The following is a 21,481-nucleotide window of genomic DNA, read 5'->3' on the forward strand; positions in this document are numbered from 1 at the left end:
CGCGTTCACACACTGAACGCGGACCCATTGTCCATCGTGCGGGCTTTGTGGCCGCGGACCTTTCTAAAATCAATGGATTTTTCTCCCATTTGATCTTCTGGTATTGTGTGATCCTGGCCGTCGCGATTAAACCGCCGATATTTTTTAAGAATAGAGGACTCATTGGAACTGTTAGGAGAAGTAGGAGTCGTGGAAGAATTTATTTTTTTGTCGAATAATTTTAGTGAGTTCGAAGTGCAAGTATTTTCAGAAATATGTAAAATTTTTTTGTGAATTTTAATTTATCGTTTAGATCGATATTTCTTGATATTTCCTTTTAATTATTTAACAAATCATAGCGTACTGTACTAAGTTAATGTTAATAGTATGAAGGCTTCGAAATGTTTTAGGTTAATTGATATACTATTTTTGTTGATAAACCATGCAGTTTATTATATTAAAATATTAATTTCGCTGTCAGGAATAGCACTACTGATTTTCTAGCAATTTAATAAACATTTAAAGTTTAGTAGATTTTTTATACACATTGAAATTAATCGATTATTAATAGAAACTTAATTCCATCGATCTTAAATAAAAATTCCATTTCAATGATTTTACCAATTACAATGAGCTTATATTATACATTTATCTTAAAATTACGATAACTTTCTATGATACCTTAACATAGCCTATCACATCCATAGTATTCTATTTTAATTATAACATTATAGCATAATTTTAATTACAAAAACAACTAAAAATTGCAGTAAAAATGTAACTTTCCCTAGAAATTTAACGTCAGAAATCTGCAGGATAACAGCAACAACCGTTGTTAATGCGTCCGAAAATTAAGGATGCATAATTGTCAGTTGCCGCCGCCGTGGAAACTTCATTCGGGAGCGTTGTCCGGGTAGCTGCATTATTTCCTATAAGTGTTGGTCAACGTCCGTGGCAATATTTAACATTTAACGGCGAATCAGAGTTACGAGTGAACGCGTTACATTATGGAACGGTTCGGAACGTTATGGTCAAACAACTTTTGTTACGGAAACTTCAAATAGAATAGGAGAATAGTCTCCGACGCTGAACTTTAATTACTCGTTGAAACTGCAATAGGGGAGGTGGCGGGCGGCAGAACGATAGCGCAGAAAGAATTCTGTAATATTCATGCACGGATTACGAACTTCCTAAAACGTTGCCCGCGACGGTGAAACGTCGACGAGGAATCAGGTCGCGATACCAACTACTTTATCTTTTATCAAACCTTTGCGCTCGAGACTATTTCAATTGCGAAATTAAGACGTCCCTTTCAATCTACGGTATCTCCATTTTGGTACGATTGAACCTTGACATATGTTAGTATGACGTACTGTGACAAATTTAACCCTTTGCATTGGAAGATATTTTAGTTGTAAATGTTAAATCATTTTTCTGGCTTAGAATATTTTTAATTTATGTGACAAAGTAACTTGAAATTTGAAAAAAGATTTGGAACTTGTGCTACCAGTTTTGCTTTAACAATTTGTTAAATTTAAACTTTGTTAATGCATAATTTATTTTGGAACGTGATAGAACAATTTTAGCGTCGCCTCAAAGGTGCCACTTGAGTTCAAAGGGTTAACACTCGAAAATCTTACATTAACGTACCATTTGTGACGAGATATTTTCCTTGTGGAATATTACATGGAAATTGTGACATTAATAAATTATTTAATTCGCAATAAAATCCTCCTCATCACTTTATAAAAAAATAGCATCATCGACGGTATATCTTGTTTAGAATGAATTCTGTCCAGTCGCTTCACAGAGAAACAGTTTGCTCAGCTAACCGGGAGCAGCAGCTCTCAATAAGTTCGTTTCTTCGCCGTTAATCTCCATGACAATGACATTATTTGTCAAATCGCGAAACGTCGGAACGCATATCGGGCGACAGCGACGGACCGTATGAACGTGTCCCCGGCGTTGGACGCACAATGCGTTTGAAAAATCAATAAACGTCTGGAAGTTAAAACTCATCCGTAAACACGGTCGTTCCAACAATCAAGCAAACTTTGTTGACCTGTCGTAGCGAATGGATTCGGCAGGGAGGGACCAGAAAAAAAAAAATCTCCAATCAAGCAGCTTCGGCCGCGGAACGCTTGTTTATCGCCTGGCTCGCTGGAAAACACAATGCGGGGGCTGGGAGGGAAGCGCGGGATGAAAAAAAAAGCCGGAGGGGGGGAGAGGGTTGGTGGGTACAGGGGGTACGCGCGCCCGTCCAAGCGGGGGAGGAATTGGAAAGCAGCGCAATCTCGAAAGGCGTATCAAAGAAACGGACAGAGAAGTTTCCGTGGGGGGGGGGGGGGGGGGGGGGGGAGGAGGTGGAGGGTTCACTAATCGCGAGTGTCAAGTTGAATCAGACCGTATCGGGTGTACTTCCCGGTAATAGGAGTAAAATGTATGAAAGCAGACAATCCAATTTCCCATCCGCCGACTCGAAATGATGCTTATCGACTGGCCCGGAGGTGGGACATATTATTTCCTCCTTCGCCGTCGCTGACTATCCTCCTCTACCTTTTCCCCCGATCTTCCCGATCATAATTTTCTGGAGACCGCTCGACCGATAACCGTGGAAACGATTCCTCTCCCTTAATCGTTTCACTATTCGCTCCTGCTCGGCCGCAGGATGTCCGATTGATTGTCCCCCCCCACCCCCACAGAATCAACTTTTTCTTTCCCTTACACTGTTTTCCAATCTATCGGCCGCAGAATTCTCTTGTTTCTCCTTTTCGCCCACACCGCGCGCGTTACGACTTCAGCGAATTATCTTCGAGGACGGTCTTGTTTGAATTATCCTTGAATATTTTTTTTATTCGAATCGTATTTGAATACCGTTTTATTCGAATTCTTTTTGAATACATTTCTATTTGAATTATATTCGAATATGTTTTTATTTGAATTATTTTCAAATTCATTCTTAATCGAATTATTGTCGAATTCATTCTTAATCGAATTATTCTCGAATACATTTCTATTCGAATTATACTCGAATATATTTTTCTTCGAATTAATTTCGAATACATTTTTATTTGAATTATTCTCGAATTCATTCTTATTCGAATTATCCTTGAATACTTTTTTATTCGAATTATTCTCGAATACATTTTGATTCGAATAATCTTCGAGTTATTCTCGAATATATCTTTATTCGAATAATCTTCGAATATATCGTTATTCAAATAATGTTCGATTCAATATTTTCTTCGAATAATCTTCGAATAAATCGATCGTCGAATAAATTTGTATTCAAACAATCTTCGAATAAAAGCTGTGAATAAATAAAATCACCTGAAACAAATAACTTTTCTTAAAATCGACACTTTTCATTCACCAATAAATATGGACCACACATAATTCGCCTGTCCATCGAATAAATATTTTCTTAACAATCCGGATCGCAAAATACCGATCTTGAATTCACGGTCGTGATTGGTCGTTTCTGTTGGTCGGGAACGTCCGTCGCAACGCGGCCGCCTTGAGCTATCTGCTTGGGCACGCGTCAAAGTGTCGTTAACTCGGTATCGTAAGCGGCTCGTCTGCACGGCCATTAATTACACCGCCTAATTCCGCGAATTGGTCATTAAGGATCAGCTGTTCCGCACTTAATGTCAAGCTAAACCGCGCGCAGTTCACTTCGGCCCCCCTCCCTGATCCAACGATAGTCAGTGCTCCTTCGTGCGACGCGGGACACTGTAATTGGTTTGTTGGAGCTTAACTAACTACCGGATAAAGTCGAACGAACCCGGGAGAGGCCGGGGCGTTTAAGCGCGGATTATCCAGAACGAGGTGAACAATATTTACTGCTAATTGCCGGGCTTTACCGTATCCGATTTATTTCAGCGATAAGAAAATTTGGCGAAAGCGCCGCCGCTGCCCTGTGGGATTTCTTTTTATCGGCTTTTGACGGGCTCCTCTTTATGGTGTGTTCGATTGTATCCGCGTCCCTTGATTTATAAATTCGGTCCGCGGCGAGGGCCGGCCACGGCCCGGCCATACCGACGCCGTCCATATTGGATTTTCCCGGGACATTTTCTGCCCGCTAAACAGAAATATCGCGCATCGGGGAAGCGTTCCGTATCGAGCGTTTTAAACGGCGAGCGCGATCGAAACCCGTCCGATAACCATGGCCCCGATTAAAATCGTATTATATTAGGCCCATCGATGACTTTCCACATGCCGGTTTGAAAAACTCTATGCACTGTTTGCGTCCGGGGACTGCCAAATATAATGACGTTCCACGAATTGTTCTCTTTGTTTGAAAATTAAGACTGCGTTCGACGAAGACGTTCTCTCGCAATTCCGAATGCAACAGCAATAATAATCGCGAAGGATGCTGTCCTTTGTGCGCGAAGAAACCTTTGTTCTTGGGAATATTCATTTTGTGCATCCAGAAATGTATATTGTTTGCAAAGAATAAACAGAGTAAGAGAAAAAATGAAATATGGTATCGTAGTACTTCAAGTGCGAAAACATTACTGCGTAGCAAAGTTAAAAAATACTAAAATTCACTTTTCAGTCTTAACAAATTTGGAAAAATCTCTGTTAACTATTAATTTCCCGATCTGCGATTATTTATGAAAAATCGAGATTTTCTTTGTCAATTGTCACACACAAAAATTCGAAGAAGATATTATACAAATTTTTCTATGGTCTTCAAAATTTTCTTTTTCAAATATTCTTATTCAAAATTATAAAATAAATAAAATCAGAGATATTCATACATTCTCCCAAGGTTTCTACAGTTTTATATATTTAACAAAATCCACGGTTAATTTACAAATCCTTGGAAACGTAACGTTCGACGGAACGAAGGGGTTAATGCGATCGAATATTTTTCCGACCGCGGCCCGGCGTTACAATAAATAAAAACGTTTATACACGCTGTTAATCCGAGCGGCAATTCCGTGCCCGCCTCTATCTCGGAGCGTTTACATATTTCCCGCGTCGTTCGAAAGATTTAATCTCCCAAATGAGATCCAAATGCAGGTGCGCCTACGGGCGGCGCATTAAGCAGGAATATCTTGCCAGCTTAAGCACACCTTCTGCCAAGAAAAAATTAGCTCAGTCGGACGTGCCGGGACACAGGAAACGAAACTACTGCTGATCTAGCAATTAACTCACCTGGAGGTCTGCCAACTATTTATATTGCGCTATTATCATACGTTCCGTTCCGAGGCTGGGAGAGAGCACAAACAACTATGGTTATCTGTTGTAGTTTAGATTGCGGCCCGAACGAAAATACTCGGACTTAGCGTTCTTGCCGCGGACGCTCCGCATTTGCAACATATTCTTTTTCTTCGGGGCGGGTTCGTCGCCGAAGTCTAATCGCGGCTCTCGCTTTGTTACAGCGAGTATCAACCCTTTATAGACCGGTTGGTATCTGTTTTATTCACAAGACTTTCGCGATATTTTATTTTTCCATTTATGGGAATATTATGCTAGGATTTATTTAAAGTGTTATTTACGTGTTTAGAATTTTTTATATAATATATAGATGTATTATTTATGTGTCTACACGTGTCTAGAATTTTCTCTGATTGTTGAAGCAAAGGTTAAAAATATAAAGGATAGATATCGTTGCAATATTGTTGATGAAAATGAAATTATGTTAGAAACGTGGCAAATAAGCGTGGGACTTCAAAGTAATTAATTACGTAAGCTATTAATTGCTGTAATAATTATACAAATAAGGCAATTTCATTGTAAAAATTTTACAGACTTTATTAAGCATTCTATGTTCATACTGATTAAGAGAAATAATTTTTGCAACTGCGTAAAGTATACACGATTTATTAAAATTCCAAGCAATTGACGCTTTCAGTCATTGGAATTTTTAAATTAATACGTTTTATTTCATTTCTAAACAACCTTATTCGTAACAATTATTCCTAGCAAATTTTTATCCTGTTCCATTATTTACTTAATAGTGTAATTCAAATTATTCGAACCATGTTCCTTTCGTGGGATATTAAAAGTCTTCGTAAACGTAAATTAGAAATTTTATTGAAAACGAAAGAAAGACGCTACGCGATGATTTGCGTGAACTACACTCTCGTTAAAACGCTACTTATTGTTACCCTCGCAGCGAGCGAGGTAACCTCGCAGAGAAAGAAAATAACGTGAACGATGATATCCTTGTCATTCCGGGTTCGGTGCTGCGCCGTTCTGCCTGGAAAAGCAACACATAATATAATTAAAACATTTCTTGCTGAAGCACACTTTTATACACGCCAAGAAAGTTCATTTTTCTTTCTTATTAATAACCTTTTGAAAATAAAATTCAGAAACACCCCTTTGCACTAACTTTTAACTAGAGTGCGGAATTAATTTACGCAAAGAAGAGGAAACAGATTGTTACTGAGACTTTCAGTTATAAATTATAACTTTCTGGTATCAATTTCAACCCTTTGCAGTCGAAGTCACTTCGGCTATAAATCTAAGATAACTTTTCTTACAGTATCTCCATTTTATTGTATACAATAAAGTGTACTTTATGCATACAAAATTAAATTCTCGCAGTTGATACAGCAATGAGATTTTTAATAATCTTTTAAACTTTGATAATATAAAAATTATCTAGGAGAGGGATACGATAATTTTAGCGATGTCATAGAGTTACTATTCGAAAGGGTTAATTGCATAATAACGATATCGCAGTTAGGACAACGCTTCGAAACTTCAATTCTATTTAATATATAACATTTTATTTTGTATATAATAATTGTCCCGTGAACGAACCTGATGCTATTCAAAGTATTATTGTCCTGAACGTCGAAAGCTTGAAACGATTCGTTCGACGGTCTCCTAAATAGTTGAGGGTCCATGATGAGCCTGACGTTCACGGTGCTCTTCCACCACCTGTACCAGGGCAACACCTGCTCCTGACGAAGAGAAAAATGAGCTTTACGAAACGGGGTAAAAGAATGGAAGGCCGTTTCCTCTCTCTCTCTCTCCCTCTCTCTACCTTTCCACCGGCCGATTTAAATTATCTAGATAGTTTCGGTTGTCACGGGCAAAAGACACTTCGCTCCGATAAATTAGCCCCGAGTGTCTTCGAAGTGGCCAGGCTTTCCGGCTGCCGGCCTGATCGAAAAGGGGGCGAAACTGATTCCGGGCTGTCACGTATTCGCGATAATTCTTAATTAAATGTGCACTGGCTGGATTTCGATTCGACTACCTGACGGGAATTGAATTTATGCAGCGGCGAACAAGGCTTTGCTTGAAATTCTTGCCTCGTTTCTGTTGAGATATTCGTTCGGCCATGTGAACCATGTTTCTTAAGAATCAATTAACCTGGCCGCGCGTCTAATATTTCAGTCTACCTTTCTACAATCGCCCTCTACACAGGGTAGAGTTTACAATTGTTCAATTATATACAGCGAATGATTATTTTCGTAAAAAATGAATAAAATTCCTTTATACAGGTTTGCCTTTTAATATAAATTTAAAAAATTGTTTAAATTGGTTCAATTTTCATTTAGTAAAATATATATACGTATAATGATAGTGTAGATATTTTTGTTTAGAATAGATCATATTTTATTCGAATTTATATATTGCAAATACGTATATAAATTGAAAAGTAATTGCGCGTTTTTGATGACATGGAATTATCGTAATTTCATTTAAAAATCATAACTGTAGTATTTAATTATTTTTGCATATATTGACTTGATGAGAACTGTCATAATTCGTACAATTATTATGTGTGTGTATATATACCCTAAAATTTATTTAACTAAAATAGTAGCAAAAAGTATGGCTGCGAAGTGGAGTTTTCTTGATTAAACCAACCCTCGAACTTTTCAAACAGCTGTGAACTAAATTTAATAACATGATAATTAAAAAACTAAAGTTAATACACACTTCTTGACCCTTGCTGGAATAAAAAATTTATTCTAGCAATTTCGTGACCTCGTCGACTTCCAAGCACGCGTTCAAATAGCAGCAAAAAATATGGCTGCGATTCAAAGCAGCCTCGCAGCTTTTCTAAATAGATTTAATCCTATTAAATAATATTGCCAATGTATCCCAGCCTTCGCGCGAACGGACACATTGTACGAGCGATGCTCCGACAGTATTTCCTTTGAGGCACGCGTTCGAACAACTCGACAAAGAAACGTCGGACGACGATCGAACGTCTTCCGTGACGTCGTACGACAGATGTTACGAATGGTTACGCATTAAACCGGGAAATATTGAGAAAATCGCGTAAAGCGAGATCTACGGAATATCGTAACGCGGTAGGGCACGGATAAAACCGAGTTTTCCCCACACAAACGGGTGATTGACGTTACTACGACGTCGCGTAAAGGCAACTTGTCATGCCTCTATTAAGCACCCTTCAACGCTGATCTTTTGAACTTCGTTCCGATAGTTCCCGCATCAATATTCCTCCCCCCAGGGGGGGAGGGTCCTTCATTATTCCAGCGAGGCATCGTCATAAAGATGTTTTATAAAATTTCATAATTTATCTACCGCCCCCGTACCGTCTCGAACTTATTTTTCCTTTAAATTAAGTTATTCGCCGGGGCCGCGTTATTGTCGCGTTCTCGTTATTAAAACGATGCCCGGGTATCCCCATTATAGGGGGAAGGGGGGGGGGGGGGGGGGATTTTTTTCTAAAAAGATTACAGGGGGAATCTTTTCTGTAACAGCCGTCGGCGGTCGACGGCGAGCAAAACCGGGCACGCAACTATGTAAAACGGATTGGTTGTTACATGCGACGAAATTGAAACTATCCATCAACTTTAAAACTACATCGTATAAATGCAAATCGAAAACCGGTATGGACACTCGCCCGGTCCGAGCATCCGGCGGCGAGATATTAGAACGATTTCGGTTTAAAAAAAAAAAAAGAAAAAAAATTTCTCGCCCCGACCGCGCATGATTTATGACTAATGATGTCGCGCGCGACGGATTTCGGGGGGTTCCGTCTGGCAGGAGATCGTGGAGCACGCGATCGACCGGCATCATTCGAAAAAAGTGACATTAATGAGGAATCAGTGATGTAAGATAAGTGTTTGCCAGATTGTTTTGATATTGTTATAAGTATGTATTATATGATATTAGAAATATTCTATTCGATATTTTTCATTACTTTACTGTGAAGGTCGAAGATAGCTTGTATAAAGGAGTTATAATAATCTTTTATATCGTCGCATTTTACGGAACTTTTAATTTAATCTTCGTTATCGAGAAGATAACTCTTTTTAAACTTGCGTCGACTTGCATCGACTTTCATTAATTTAGAATTATAATAAACTCATCCAGATTACTAAGGAAATAATTCTATTTTTATTTCTTTTCGATTTGTCACAATTATACTATAGTATACCGATTAATTGAACTAATAATGAACTCATTCAGAAAACTAAAGAAATAATTATATTTCTATTAATTTCGGGTCTTGAAGAATCAACATAGAAAATTTCGATAAAACATCGAAAAAATAAGTTAACAACAATGTTCTGATTCTCAGTGTCCGATGTACCGTTTTAAACAATTTTGAAGGTAACACGGTTCACAATAACCACGGAATCCTGCAGGCCGACTCACCTGTCTTTCGCACCGCGCGCATAAACGTGCATCTGCTATCCAGGACGGTTGAGCCGCATAAACATAACCAAGAAAGACAGTCGCGACAATGGAACAATATCACCGACCTACACCCACCCCCGAGGCTATTGTCAAATACACCGGTACCCCCGCTAAAATACCATATTTTTATTCCTAGATCGAAACCCCCGGACGCCCCTCGCGCGGCTAAAAATTCCGACGGCCGGCCAACAAAATGGCGCGTGTCCGGCTTTCCGGTGGTAACGATTGCTGCTACACGTGTCCCCGTCGCGGAAGCGAGAAGCCGCCATCCCGGCCACTGAATAAATTTATCGGTCGTTATTGTTCTCGTTCCGGCTGTTTGTGCGTTTAAAATATCGCGGTATGCGAAATATGTAAAGTCCGAGAGTGCATTTGCACGCGGAAAACAACGTGTGCGGAAGACGTGACAGGCGGCAGCGCGACTCTGGAAAGTATTTAAAACGATATAAATTTTTGTTGACCGTTTCGCCAAATGATGCGGAGAGAACAATTTCATTTGGGGTTAATTTCATTGAGAAGGGAATTAATTGAATTTAATTGCATTGAGTTAGTTTTGTGAGGGTAGTTTTAGCTAATAAGACTGATCGATTTCGATAGGATTTGTTTGAATTTAGGGGGCTAATTTTATTTAATAAGACTGATTGAATTGAATAAGGTTTATTTCATTTTATAAGGTTAATTTGATTTAGTAAGACTGAATTCAATAGATTTAATTTAATTTTAGGGAATTGATTTGATTTGATAAGATTGATTGAATTGAGTAAGATTAATTTAATTTTATGGGATTAATTTCATCTAATAAGACTGATTGAATTGGAAAAGATTAATTTAATACACTTAATTGAATGTAACAAGTTCAATTTATTTTTATAAGGTGAATCAAATTTACTGCGATTAATTTAATTTCACAAGATTAATTTAACCAAATAAAATTGACCGAACCGAATAGGATTAATTTAATTTTACAGGCTAAACTTGATCTGACAACATTAATTTAACTTAATAAATCAAGTTAATTTAATACATAAATCGTTTAATAAATAAATCAAGTTCGTTTAATTTTCTTTGATTTAACACGAATAATCAGTCAGCTGTTTTCGACTGTTTCTATACTATACGGCTCGCGTGTATATGACTATACATATATACGACTATACTATGGCATTACATTGTGAATTCTTCATAACGAGTACTCTCGTAAAAAACAGTTAACTAATTAACAAGTACATATATTCTGATACTCCCTATTAAATAACATATTTTTCAAAAGCATCATATTTAAACGAAACCGCTTAACAATTATTCGCCCCAATTTCGTAACTCTTAAACCATACTTCGAAACAGAACCGTCTCTTCCGTATTCCAATAATTTCTTGCGCTCCCAGTTTAGCGTAGCAATTTTCTACAAATATAAACGTTCGTTTGAACAACGCCGCGCGCAGTAAGACGAAGAGCTGCGCACACAGAAAGCCCGGCGCGAGAGTTTTCACGGTAAAATAATTCCTCACTCTCTAAGAATTAAAGTCCTTCCCTCCCAAACCCCCCCACCCCCTCCCCGGACGGGTTCGAATACACTTTTAATGATCCGGTAAGAGGAGGAAGGGGCGGTGGCAGCGCATTGTTCCGCCCTAATAGAATTTTCACCAATTTTAAAATTCATCGCAAGATAAATAACGTTACGGTGAAATACAGCCGAGTGGCCGGACGGCCCGTGAAATAATTTAACGGAAGCGTTATCCGCGGGCGAGAGGTGAATTTTAAAGTCGCGGACTTAATTTCTTCCCTTATTGTTCGAAGTAAACGAAATTCTTCTGGTCGCGCGGTGGAAGACGGACAGCGCCTGCGGGAGAGAGAAAGAGAAAGAAAAAAGAAAAAGAGAGAGAGAGAAAGAGAGGGGGGTCCGAAAATAAAAAAAAAGGTGCCCGGGCATTATAATATTCGCGGCTTCCTAATTTTTGAAAAGACAGGCGAAACGAGTTTCATTATTCTCGGGACACGCCGCGCGCGCGAACGGGGTGCGCGCGCGCCCCCGCCGCGAAAATGTCTGCATATTTAAATGAAGTGCCGTCAGAGGGCTTGATGAAAACAAAGGTGGCAAAGTTTCGAGTTTCTGCCTGACCACCTCTCTCGCGGATGTACCAGATGGATTTAAAGTTTCTCCCTCGCCCCCCTCCGAAAAAAAGAGAAGGAAAAAGGGGACAGAAGGGGCGAGGGGAGGGAGGAGGGAAGAAAAAGAGACAGAGAGAGAGAGAGCACGGGAACCGCGATACCATTAAGAGGATTACTCGCGGGAAGAATACGTCTTGAATGCATTCCGCGAGAAAGGTCTATTCACCGGCTGACGTAAAAAACTCCAAAACTTTGGATTACGGAAGGTCGTTTACGGAACTTGTTAGGGACTGTATTACTTTCCATTGTGGCCTGTAAACGTGGCTCGGCCCCGGGAACCGACGATAAAAATGTTAAGTGAAATAATACCGCGGCCATGACTTTTTTTCCCGTGCGCCGCGGTTGGTCAAGAACGGGGGTTTCCTATTGTTTCTAATCAACATACGGAGATGCTGGCCCTTGAGATAAATTTCTCATTGGAACGACTCGTTGGAGTTTTAAGAAAATTATCATGTGACTTGGAAATATTTTTTACTCGCGATATTCGAGGAACGTTGCACGCAGTTTGTTATTCGATTAAATCGCTGCCGTATTGATTCGTTCTATTATTTTATTTTATTATTGTGTTTTATAAATATTCCATGAATATTTTGTCAATATTTTGTATAGTAAATATTCTATAAATACTCTGTATATAATAAATAATTGTGAACAAATTCATCAGAGAAAATAGTTTTGAATCATCTATAGAAAAATATGAGAAATGTTTCATTTCTGCTGAATGAATTAAAAAAGAAATATTTATAATTATTATTCCCAGTGATTATTATATATCATATAGACAGTGGATCATTATAAAAATTCTCATGTGAGCGTATGATTTAAAAAAATGTCCATACCTCGTCAGTTTATACATTCGACGTTTAAAAAACAAAGGAACATGTCAGTAATTGTACACAAATTAGTTCAGGTATTATTTTTCGAAAAAGAAACGCGCCTCCTTAACAAAGACGGAGAGAAACACGATCCGACGCATCATATAATCCTATTAATTGACAGATCCTTTCACGGATCCGGCGATGATGGCGCGCATCGATCGCCGTGCATATAAGCGCTCGGAGAGCGGCCATTGTTTTCGTCAAAGGAATCTATGAAATATAATCGCCGTGTGTAAGTCCGACTGCAGAAATATACAATCCCGTTGCAGATCCAATTTCCACCGGGCGCGACGCGGCCGTTGGAAAATTATACCGAACAGAAATCGCGTGCAATCTCGAACAACGAGACGCGCGCGCGCGCGCGACGGAAAGCGATGCCGAAACGAACAAGCCAATTTCGAGGAATTATTTTGCAAACGAGAGGACGTTTCGAGCGTTCGCTTGAAGCCGGCTGGAAGAACGCCGATTTTGAAAACAGGCGTTTCCGGTGTGTATTTCCACCGATATTACCGCGCGGCGAGCAACAAACGGCGGACTTGTAATCAGATTTACGCTTTACTTGCGAAGCTAATCTCTGCGTGCCAGCAGCAGTCGGCCAGTTAATTGCAAGAACACGATCCGTCTCTTGGGGGGGGGGGCGCGAGCAACAACCCCCCCCCCCCCCCCCCCCCCGGTTAAATATGTTTCGTTACAATGCGATTCCTGTTCGGTACTTACGGCGATTCTGCGTGGTCAGCTGCGGCGGAGAACACACCGTGACGGCGAAACGACGGTGAAATAGGGGATGTAATTTCGAACGGAATAAGGTCCGCGGGAAGGAAATTAATGTCGGCGATATTATGGGGCGTTTACTTTAAAAATAAACTCTAAAATTTTTATGTTACTTTGTTCGGATTTATTGGTGCCAAAGCTGTACTATTAACGATGTTGCACGATCGTGGAGTTATTGAATTAGGCAATGGAAATGGGGGATGCAATTTAGGAAGAAATGAGGTCCACGCGAGGGAATCAATATCAGCGATATTATGGAGCGTTTACTTAAAAATAAATTCCAAAATTTCTATGTAATTTAGTTCCAATTTATTGGCGCGGTTAGATCGATGTTAAATTACACAATTTCGGAATTATTGAATTAGGCACTAAAGATGGGGGATGCAATTTGGAAAGGAGAAAAATTAACGTCACAGGTATTATAGAGCGTTTATATAAAAATAAACTGGAAATATTTATATATTTTAATAATTGTTCGGATTTATTAAATTTCGTAATTAAGGAATTATTGAATTAAAATAGGGGATGAAATTTGGAACGGAATTAGATCCACATAAGAAAGTTAATGTTATAAAATATTTACTTAAAAATAGACAGCAAAATTTTTATATAATATAATGTACGAATTTATTGACTCAAAAGTGAATGAAACTAATATTAAATCTCACAACTAAAAAATTGTAGAATTAAGTATTAAAAATGGGGGATGCAATTTAGCAAAGAACAGAATTAATGTCACCTATATTAAAACATTTACTTAAAAATGAACCTACATAGTTTAATAATTCTTCTCATTTATTGATGCAAAATTCAGTCAAATTGACATTAAATTGCACTAATTTCTTCTGAATCGCGACGTCCAATTTAATTCTGTTTCGCAAACGCAGAAGTAACAGAGTATGTAATTCCGTATAAAGAGGAAAAATGTTCCGATTCTATCAAGGAAATTGTTATTAAAAAAAACGGGGCGAGCGTAAACGTAGCTACGAGCGAAATCAAAGCGCGTAAAGTTAATAATAGACCCTTAATTTCCATGGGGTTTTATAAAGGCAAGGGAAACAGGATATAAATTCTGACGTTCACAATTCTCGTGTTTAACGCGAAAGTATTCGTATTAATTTTACGCGCGCGCCGGCATTCGAGGTCACAGTGCACGGCATAATAATCGCAGCGCAGCCATAACTTTCGTTTGATGAAAATTACTTTAATGCTGCACGACTTCGCCGCGCTGGATTTCGCGAAACATTCGAACAATGAAGATTGGGAAAACGAAAACGGGTAGCGTTAATGAATTTGTTAAAGAATTTGATCGAATCAAGCGCAGCAAGTGGACCACGTAGTTTCGAACGAAAATTAAAGAAAATTAACGTCGGGCGCATAGTTTTGCAAACGAATTGTCGCGAGTGCTGGCTGAATTGATATTGACTTCCGAATTAAAGGATTTATGGAACTATTCACGCGATTAAATGATCCGGCTCGAGAGTGCTTCGAAATATGCAGTTTTGTTATAATTAATTAATGATTTGCAAATGTTATTGGCAAAATGGGGATTGAATTTTAATCAAGTTTTCGTTACTTGCGTTAATGCTTTTGGTGTATGTTAAATATGCGATGCGTGCTATTTTGTTATTTAAACAATCTTGTGGAATATAAATGCATTAATAAATATGTAATAATTAAATATTGCTTGTATATATTGGCAATAAATATTGAGGTAAATCGATGCAGTTTGCACTGCGATAAACTTTTGTGGCAAACTCTCAGTTATTATTAATAATTGTAATTGATTAATAATTAATCATTATTATATTACATTAATAATTGCCTTTGTTATTCTTCAATATAGTTGTAACGAGAAATTGTTTTAGTATTAAATTGTCCTTTTTAGGATTGAAAGGTAGCATTTGTCTCAAATAGAGCGAATATTATTTTTAGTGTGAAATTATTGGCAGTATTAATTAGTATCGAATAAAATTATAAGCGTAATTACTTTTCCTAATGAATATACCGTTGTAATGTAGCCCGTCACGACGACGGTTAAGAAAAACCATATAGCTCTGATCGTCCAGTGCCTCGAAATGCCAATTTTCTTTCCTTCGATGACGAAATACTGCATACCTGAATTTACGACATAAACGATATTAAATTATTGTTAAAAATTCTTTACCCATAAAAATGGAAATTCTATCGTAATACATGAAAGTCTTATTAAACTATCTCCAGATATTCCAAGTGACGAATTTGACATCGTTTTACGCAAATATTCAATTGATATTAATAGAAATAATTTCGAGAATTAATAATATAACATAGAATCCAATACACAATAACTTTCCTATTATCAATGATCTAAATTATATTTAACAATAATTGGAATTTCTACCTCTCGATTGAAGAACAAATGAAAATAATTATGTGTCCTAATCATGTCACATGAAATCACATTAAACTATATGAATTTACTATATCAAATTGAGTAAAAGCTAAATGAAAATTTTCTACAGAATTTAAGATTAAATTTAATGATTATAAAATTTAAGATGAAATGAAATTACTATAGAAAATTCAGAATAAAATTAAATTGCTATACAAAGTTTACAATTAAATTGGATTGCTGCAAAGAATTTTGAATAAAATTACATTACTATAGGAAATATACAATAAAATTAAATCGCGTAAAAATTGTACAATTAAATTAAACTGCTACAAGAAATTTAGAATTAAATTTCTACAGTATAACAAATGTATGTATGGAATTAAAATCGCGATTACAATTGATTTATTAATTGTCACACTCACCTAAGAGACAAACAGTCACCATTCCCGCCGTGACAATGGAAAGTAGCGTGAAGATGAGCAAATCTGACTGCATGTTCCTGCGATTCCTCGGATGGCTAATCCATATTCTTAACGATTCTGGCCTGAAGGTTCCCATAAAAGTAATCACTATGCAAGTCGAAAACAAATTGAATTTTGTGGATTCTATCACAAGAAAATCTGTGAATCTATACTTGTCAAACACATCGAGGAACAATTTATCGAATAACAATCAATTGTCATTGACTTATTGGACAAGTGATAGCAGCTATAAACGAAATTATAACTTTTTACAAGGAAATCAATGTTATGTTATGAGATATTAAATTTTCTAAATGAACTTACAATCGATATCGTTGTGTTTCGATAACATTGAAATGATAATGGCACAGCTCGCAATAGGAACGCGAAGTCTGGTTCAACCATCTCTCCAAACAGGCAAGATGCACGTAGGCCAGTGTTCCTTTGCATCTGCGGAATGTAAATAAATAATTGCTGCATTAATAAAAAGTTAATAATTGTTTAGCAGCAGTAGTAAACTAGTAGTATTACTAGAATATTATTAGTATAATATTAATAGTATTGTAATCCTTCTATTATATAGTTGGAGATTGTCAATTAATAATATTGAACGGTTTAAAGAATGTCAATAATAAAAAGTTGTGCCATCGTTTTCATATCTTTAAATTCTTCCGCTATGTTGCTCCATATTTTATGAAAAGGGAAATAATTTCGGTGCTTAATATTTTCAACGTCTGAGTGATTTAATTCTAAGTTTATATAAAAATAAAATATTCGCATAAATAAAAGATATATTTAGATAATAAAAAGCATAAATAAGACCATAATAATGAATAAAGAGCACGATTTAGTATACTAAATTTTTTATTGAACCTTTTATGGATATCAATTTAAAATAAAATAAAACTCGTAATAAATTCGCTTAATAATTTTACTACCCTAAATTAAAAAATACATTTATCGTATTCTACCAATTTTTACCTACAATCTAAATATATCAGCGAAGTAAAATTTTCAAAATTTCTGGTCGAAGGATTTCGGACAGAAACTTCGACTTCTGCACCCACCCCTCGCGCCGATAAAACCACCCTTCAAATTTGAGGGACAATCGGCGCGTAATGTATGCGCGCACGCAACTTCCCTGCGCTTTTTACAATTCCCCGACGAACTGTAACAGCAGAACTATTTTTCGCTGGCTTTTTATACAGGTCAGAAACTATTCGACCATAAATATCGGGGAACGCATTGGCGTCGCCACCGTTCGCGGAGCAACGTTTCACCGAGACACGGATTCCGCGATTGTCAAATCGCGACTGTTCAGCGGAGATCAAAATGCTCGCCATGATATTGTCACGGCCGACGTTCGTTAAGAGCTTATGTTTGACTGCTTTCAAAGCCGAACGTTGTTTTCATCGTGTCCCGCCGTCCCCATCAGCAGCGCGGCCCTCCTCAAAATGGCGGACGCTCGAGTGTCATGTGACGAGCCTATCGCCCCGTACAGAGTGTCCAGCCACAGGTGGCAGGCAAAAAATGATTCCGCATGATAACGGGAAGTGAACAATAACGGGATTGTTGTTGAGCATCCAATTTTTCTGGGACATAACCTCACTCGTCGCGTCGATTTGACGGGGCTCAGAAGTTACGGCGTTGAAATAGGAATACTCTTTTGTGAGAACAATTATCTAGTCCCGTCATGATGATTGAAAAATCCAAGTTCGTTCCTGTAAAATTTTTGTAAACCGCCTTGTAAAAAATAAACGCTAAATTGTATTCGACAGATCGAATAAACATTCAATCGAATAAATATTAAATCGAATAAATATTAAATCTAATAAATATTAAATCGAATAGATATTAAATCTAATAAATATTCAGTCGAATAAGTATTCAATTGAATAAACATTCGATGGAATAAAAATTTCCCTGAATAAATTTTTACTCGAGTAACGAATTTTTTAGTAAAAGAATTGTTCAAACAATACTTTACGACGAATTATTGGAATGAAACAAATGAAAGAATTCTTTTAGATAATTACCTCGGATAACTATTGATTTATAAAAAAATAATGTTGAATTTTAATACAACGTTTCGTGCAAATAGTTTAGTAAATTTTAAGCAAACGTAGCGATTAGCCTGACTCAGGCATCACTATGCGCGCGTCCCTTAAAATTTGCACGTTTAGCAACCTTTTCAGCGGTCGCACGTAATTGTTATTCGCAGCGTGTAATGATGTAAACTCAGCCTATTCTGTGTAACACCGTCGCGGAGGCGCTGAAGTTAGTTAGTATTACGTGTTTGGCACGACTACGTTAAGATCGGGCGGGCATGATAGCAATGCAATTGGGCTGCTGCATACGTGATATGGATATTTTCGGTCCAGTAGAAGCTCTCGTGAAAAATGACTCGGAACTACGTCTACACGGAGCGACACGCGCTGCCAAATATGTAAATTCGCTTGCGTCTACTGGCATTGACAGATCATTAATATATGCTGCAGTTTTGCAAACGAGTGCCAGATCTGTGCAACGAATGCTGTCTTTTGGTGATAAAATTTCGTCTATTGTTATTAACACTTGCGTCTACTTTTAATCGGCCAGATTTAATTATTTAGCTTGCAGTTTTAATGATAACTTCCTCGAGATTAGGCGAGACAAATTATGAGAGGATAGAGGACTGTTATGGTAGTAAAACAAGTAGGGATAATTAAGAAATAATTGCAACCTGCTCGAGAAGTTAGAAAGATAAATAAAAGGCAGAATTAAAATTTTCATGTTATAAATTACCTGAAACATATTAAAGAATTCGTAAAAGTATTTGAAATTTTTAAATTTCTGAATTTCCTGAGAAATGTTAAAGAAATTGAAAATTAACATAACCTTAAATTTATCAATTTCAAATAATTTTCCGAATAGTTAAAATTTCCATAGCTAAAAATTACTTAAAAAATTACTTAAATTACTTAAATTCCTTAAAACGTGTTACAAAATTTTGAAAGAAGCACTCGAAATTGTTTAAACTCGTAAATTAGTCGAAACGCGGAACGTAAGGTTGGAAAATTCGTACGAGCGCGTGGATAATGAAAACCGAGTGTTAGCATTCGCATTTTCGGCGGCGCCTTTGTGGGGAAAATTGATATCATTCGGCGAACGAGCGATGGATAGAATGTAAAAATTTGAGCGCGCTACTTCTCTGCCGCGCCGGCTAAATAAGTACAAATTGCACTGAATAAGCCCCTGATTGAACGGGGTGCATTCCTTTCACAATCCCTGCTTTCCTCCTTTTCCGTAAAAGAGTCTTTTGTAGTATCAGCTTTGCCTCGTAGGACAACAGGAAAAACGCGGAGAACGAGGAAGGAAAGGAAAATAAGAATAAACCTGGCAGGAAGGATAATCAACCCTAGGTGGTTTAGCGACGTCTGCTCGAAACCCGTTGCCGCAAAAAAAAATACTAGTGCACGCGGGATCGTCGTTATTTTGTAACATTACACCTGGCAGAGAATGTTCGATAAATGGTAGAAATATGAATGGTCACAGAATTTTTTAAAATTATTTTTAATTAAAATTTTCCAAGAAATGTTTGACGTAATATAAGCCTGATGTGTACTATAGTTAATTAATTATTGTATGCTAGAACACGTAAGTTTAATTTCTTAGGTAATTGTTGAATAAAAGTGGCAAACTTTGACTATTCTCAAAATATAAAAATAATGATATAGAATATAATAATATGATATATAGTATAATAATATGATATATAATATAATATATTATATATTATACATTATTATACATTACATCATATTATTTAATTATACAACTTTAACATCATTGCTTTTAACACTAATCAAAATATTTTGTAAATGTATAAGTATATATTTCTACATATTAAATATGTCAAACACTTTTGTCGCGTTAGTAAAGCAAAAGAGAATATTTCCGAATATTCGCTGTCTTTTCGAAAATTCGCATCGCAAGACAAAAGTTTCCGATTCGGACAATTTACATCTTCGGGAACTAAGGAGAGCAATTGTTTTCTCTTATGTCGTCGCTGGAACGGTTCTCTCCTATGTCAAAGGCTACGATTGTAGCTACAATGTGGAAAAATTGAGGCGTTTGAAATTCAATGTGGGACCAGGTCCTGTAGTTGGATTTCAATGTAGCGACAAATTAGAAGCGGGGGCTCGCGCGATTCGAAGACGCTTCGAGGAGAGAATAACGAATGCGGATTGAGTCTTTGCTAAACGGATCCGAGACCGTTCGAAATACATGAAATTTTACGAAAACGTCGCCGATATTTCATCGCACGCACTCTGCGAAATATTACCGAGTTTTTAATGTTATATTTTATATTATATTTCACGTAATTTTTCCTCTAGCAATTTGTTAGTGTAAAGGTGAAATTAATACACCACTTTTTAGTTTGTATTAATGTACCGCTTCTTAGTTACTATTAATACACCACTCTTTAGTTACTAATAATGCATCATTCGAGTAGGAGAAATTAGTAAACAATTCATTGGTGAGTAGATGAAATTAATACGCAATTTTGTAGTGAGTAGATAAAATCAGCGATCAACTTAATATTTATATAGAATTATGTATAATTGACATAGAATTTAACCTCTTCAGGGATGAATTTTTATTGCAAGGAAACAAATCTATTTAACTTTTTCTCTTCAATTTTTCTTTCATTTTATTTTATTTGATGAAATTCTTTTGTTATTATCGAGGCATTCTGTAGCGTTAATACAATAGTTTTTCAACAGATCTGCATGTTCTTTGCACTTAGTATAGTCACGACTTTAACAAAACTAACAAATACGTGGCAGCATCCATAAATAAATTAATCTCTTACTTACAAAAATCTAAGAACACACAGTTCCAGGTATTAAAAAATATTTCTGCAATAAAACAAAGCACGCAACATTCCGGCGTCGATCAGTATAAAAACGCCATCCGAACACGCGTCGCCCAGTGCATACAAATAGTTCGATGCGCGACATCATGCCGCGAGATTCCGTCGACAGTTTGCAAAACGTATCCGGCGAGAGAGCCGGCGGCGGCTATTTGTTGCAACCATCCGGCGAAATCTTCAGGAAACCGGGCGGAAGCCGCGATAAACATAAGTCCGAGCGGTGTAATATTTGTCGCTGGTGGGTTGAAGCGACGGCGACGTGTAGAGAGAGAGAGAGAGAGAGAGAGAG

The 21,481-nt window shown here is 37.2% G+C and overlaps 2 protein-coding genes across 3 annotated transcripts in view; one reads left to right on the forward strand and one right to left on the reverse strand.

The window, feature by feature from the left end:
• The window catches only part of Dpr1 (defective proboscis extension response 1), a 528,341-nt gene that overhangs the window by 264,412 nt on the left and 242,448 nt on the right, over positions 1–21,481 (forward strand). The window lies entirely within an intron of this gene.
• The window catches only part of LOC144468849 (E3 ubiquitin-protein ligase MARCHF3-like), a 16,519-nt gene continuing 1,087 nt past the window's right edge, over positions 6,050–21,481 (reverse strand). Inside the window, exons 2-6 of one of the 2 annotated variants that reach the window (XM_078178617.1) lie at positions 16,602–16,727; positions 16,239–16,360; positions 15,448–15,557; positions 6,760–6,902; positions 6,050–6,190 (exon numbers count right to left, since the gene is read on the reverse strand). In XM_078178617.1, the coding sequence (XP_078034743.1) occupies positions 6,160–6,190; positions 6,760–6,902; positions 15,448–15,557; positions 16,239–16,360; positions 16,602–16,727 (532 nt within the window). In that variant the 3' untranslated portion in view covers positions 6,050–6,159. Of the gene's footprint in view, positions 6,191–6,759; positions 6,903–15,429; positions 15,558–16,238; positions 16,361–16,601; positions 16,728–21,481 lie in introns of both variants that reach the window. The other variant, XM_078178616.1, reaches the window with a different exon arrangement.

This window comes from Augochlora pura, chromosome 4, assembly GCF_028453695.1.
Source record: "Augochlora pura isolate Apur16 chromosome 4, APUR_v2.2.1, whole genome shotgun sequence".
NCBI classification, from domain to species: domain Eukaryota; kingdom Metazoa; phylum Arthropoda; class Insecta; order Hymenoptera; family Halictidae; genus Augochlora; species Augochlora pura.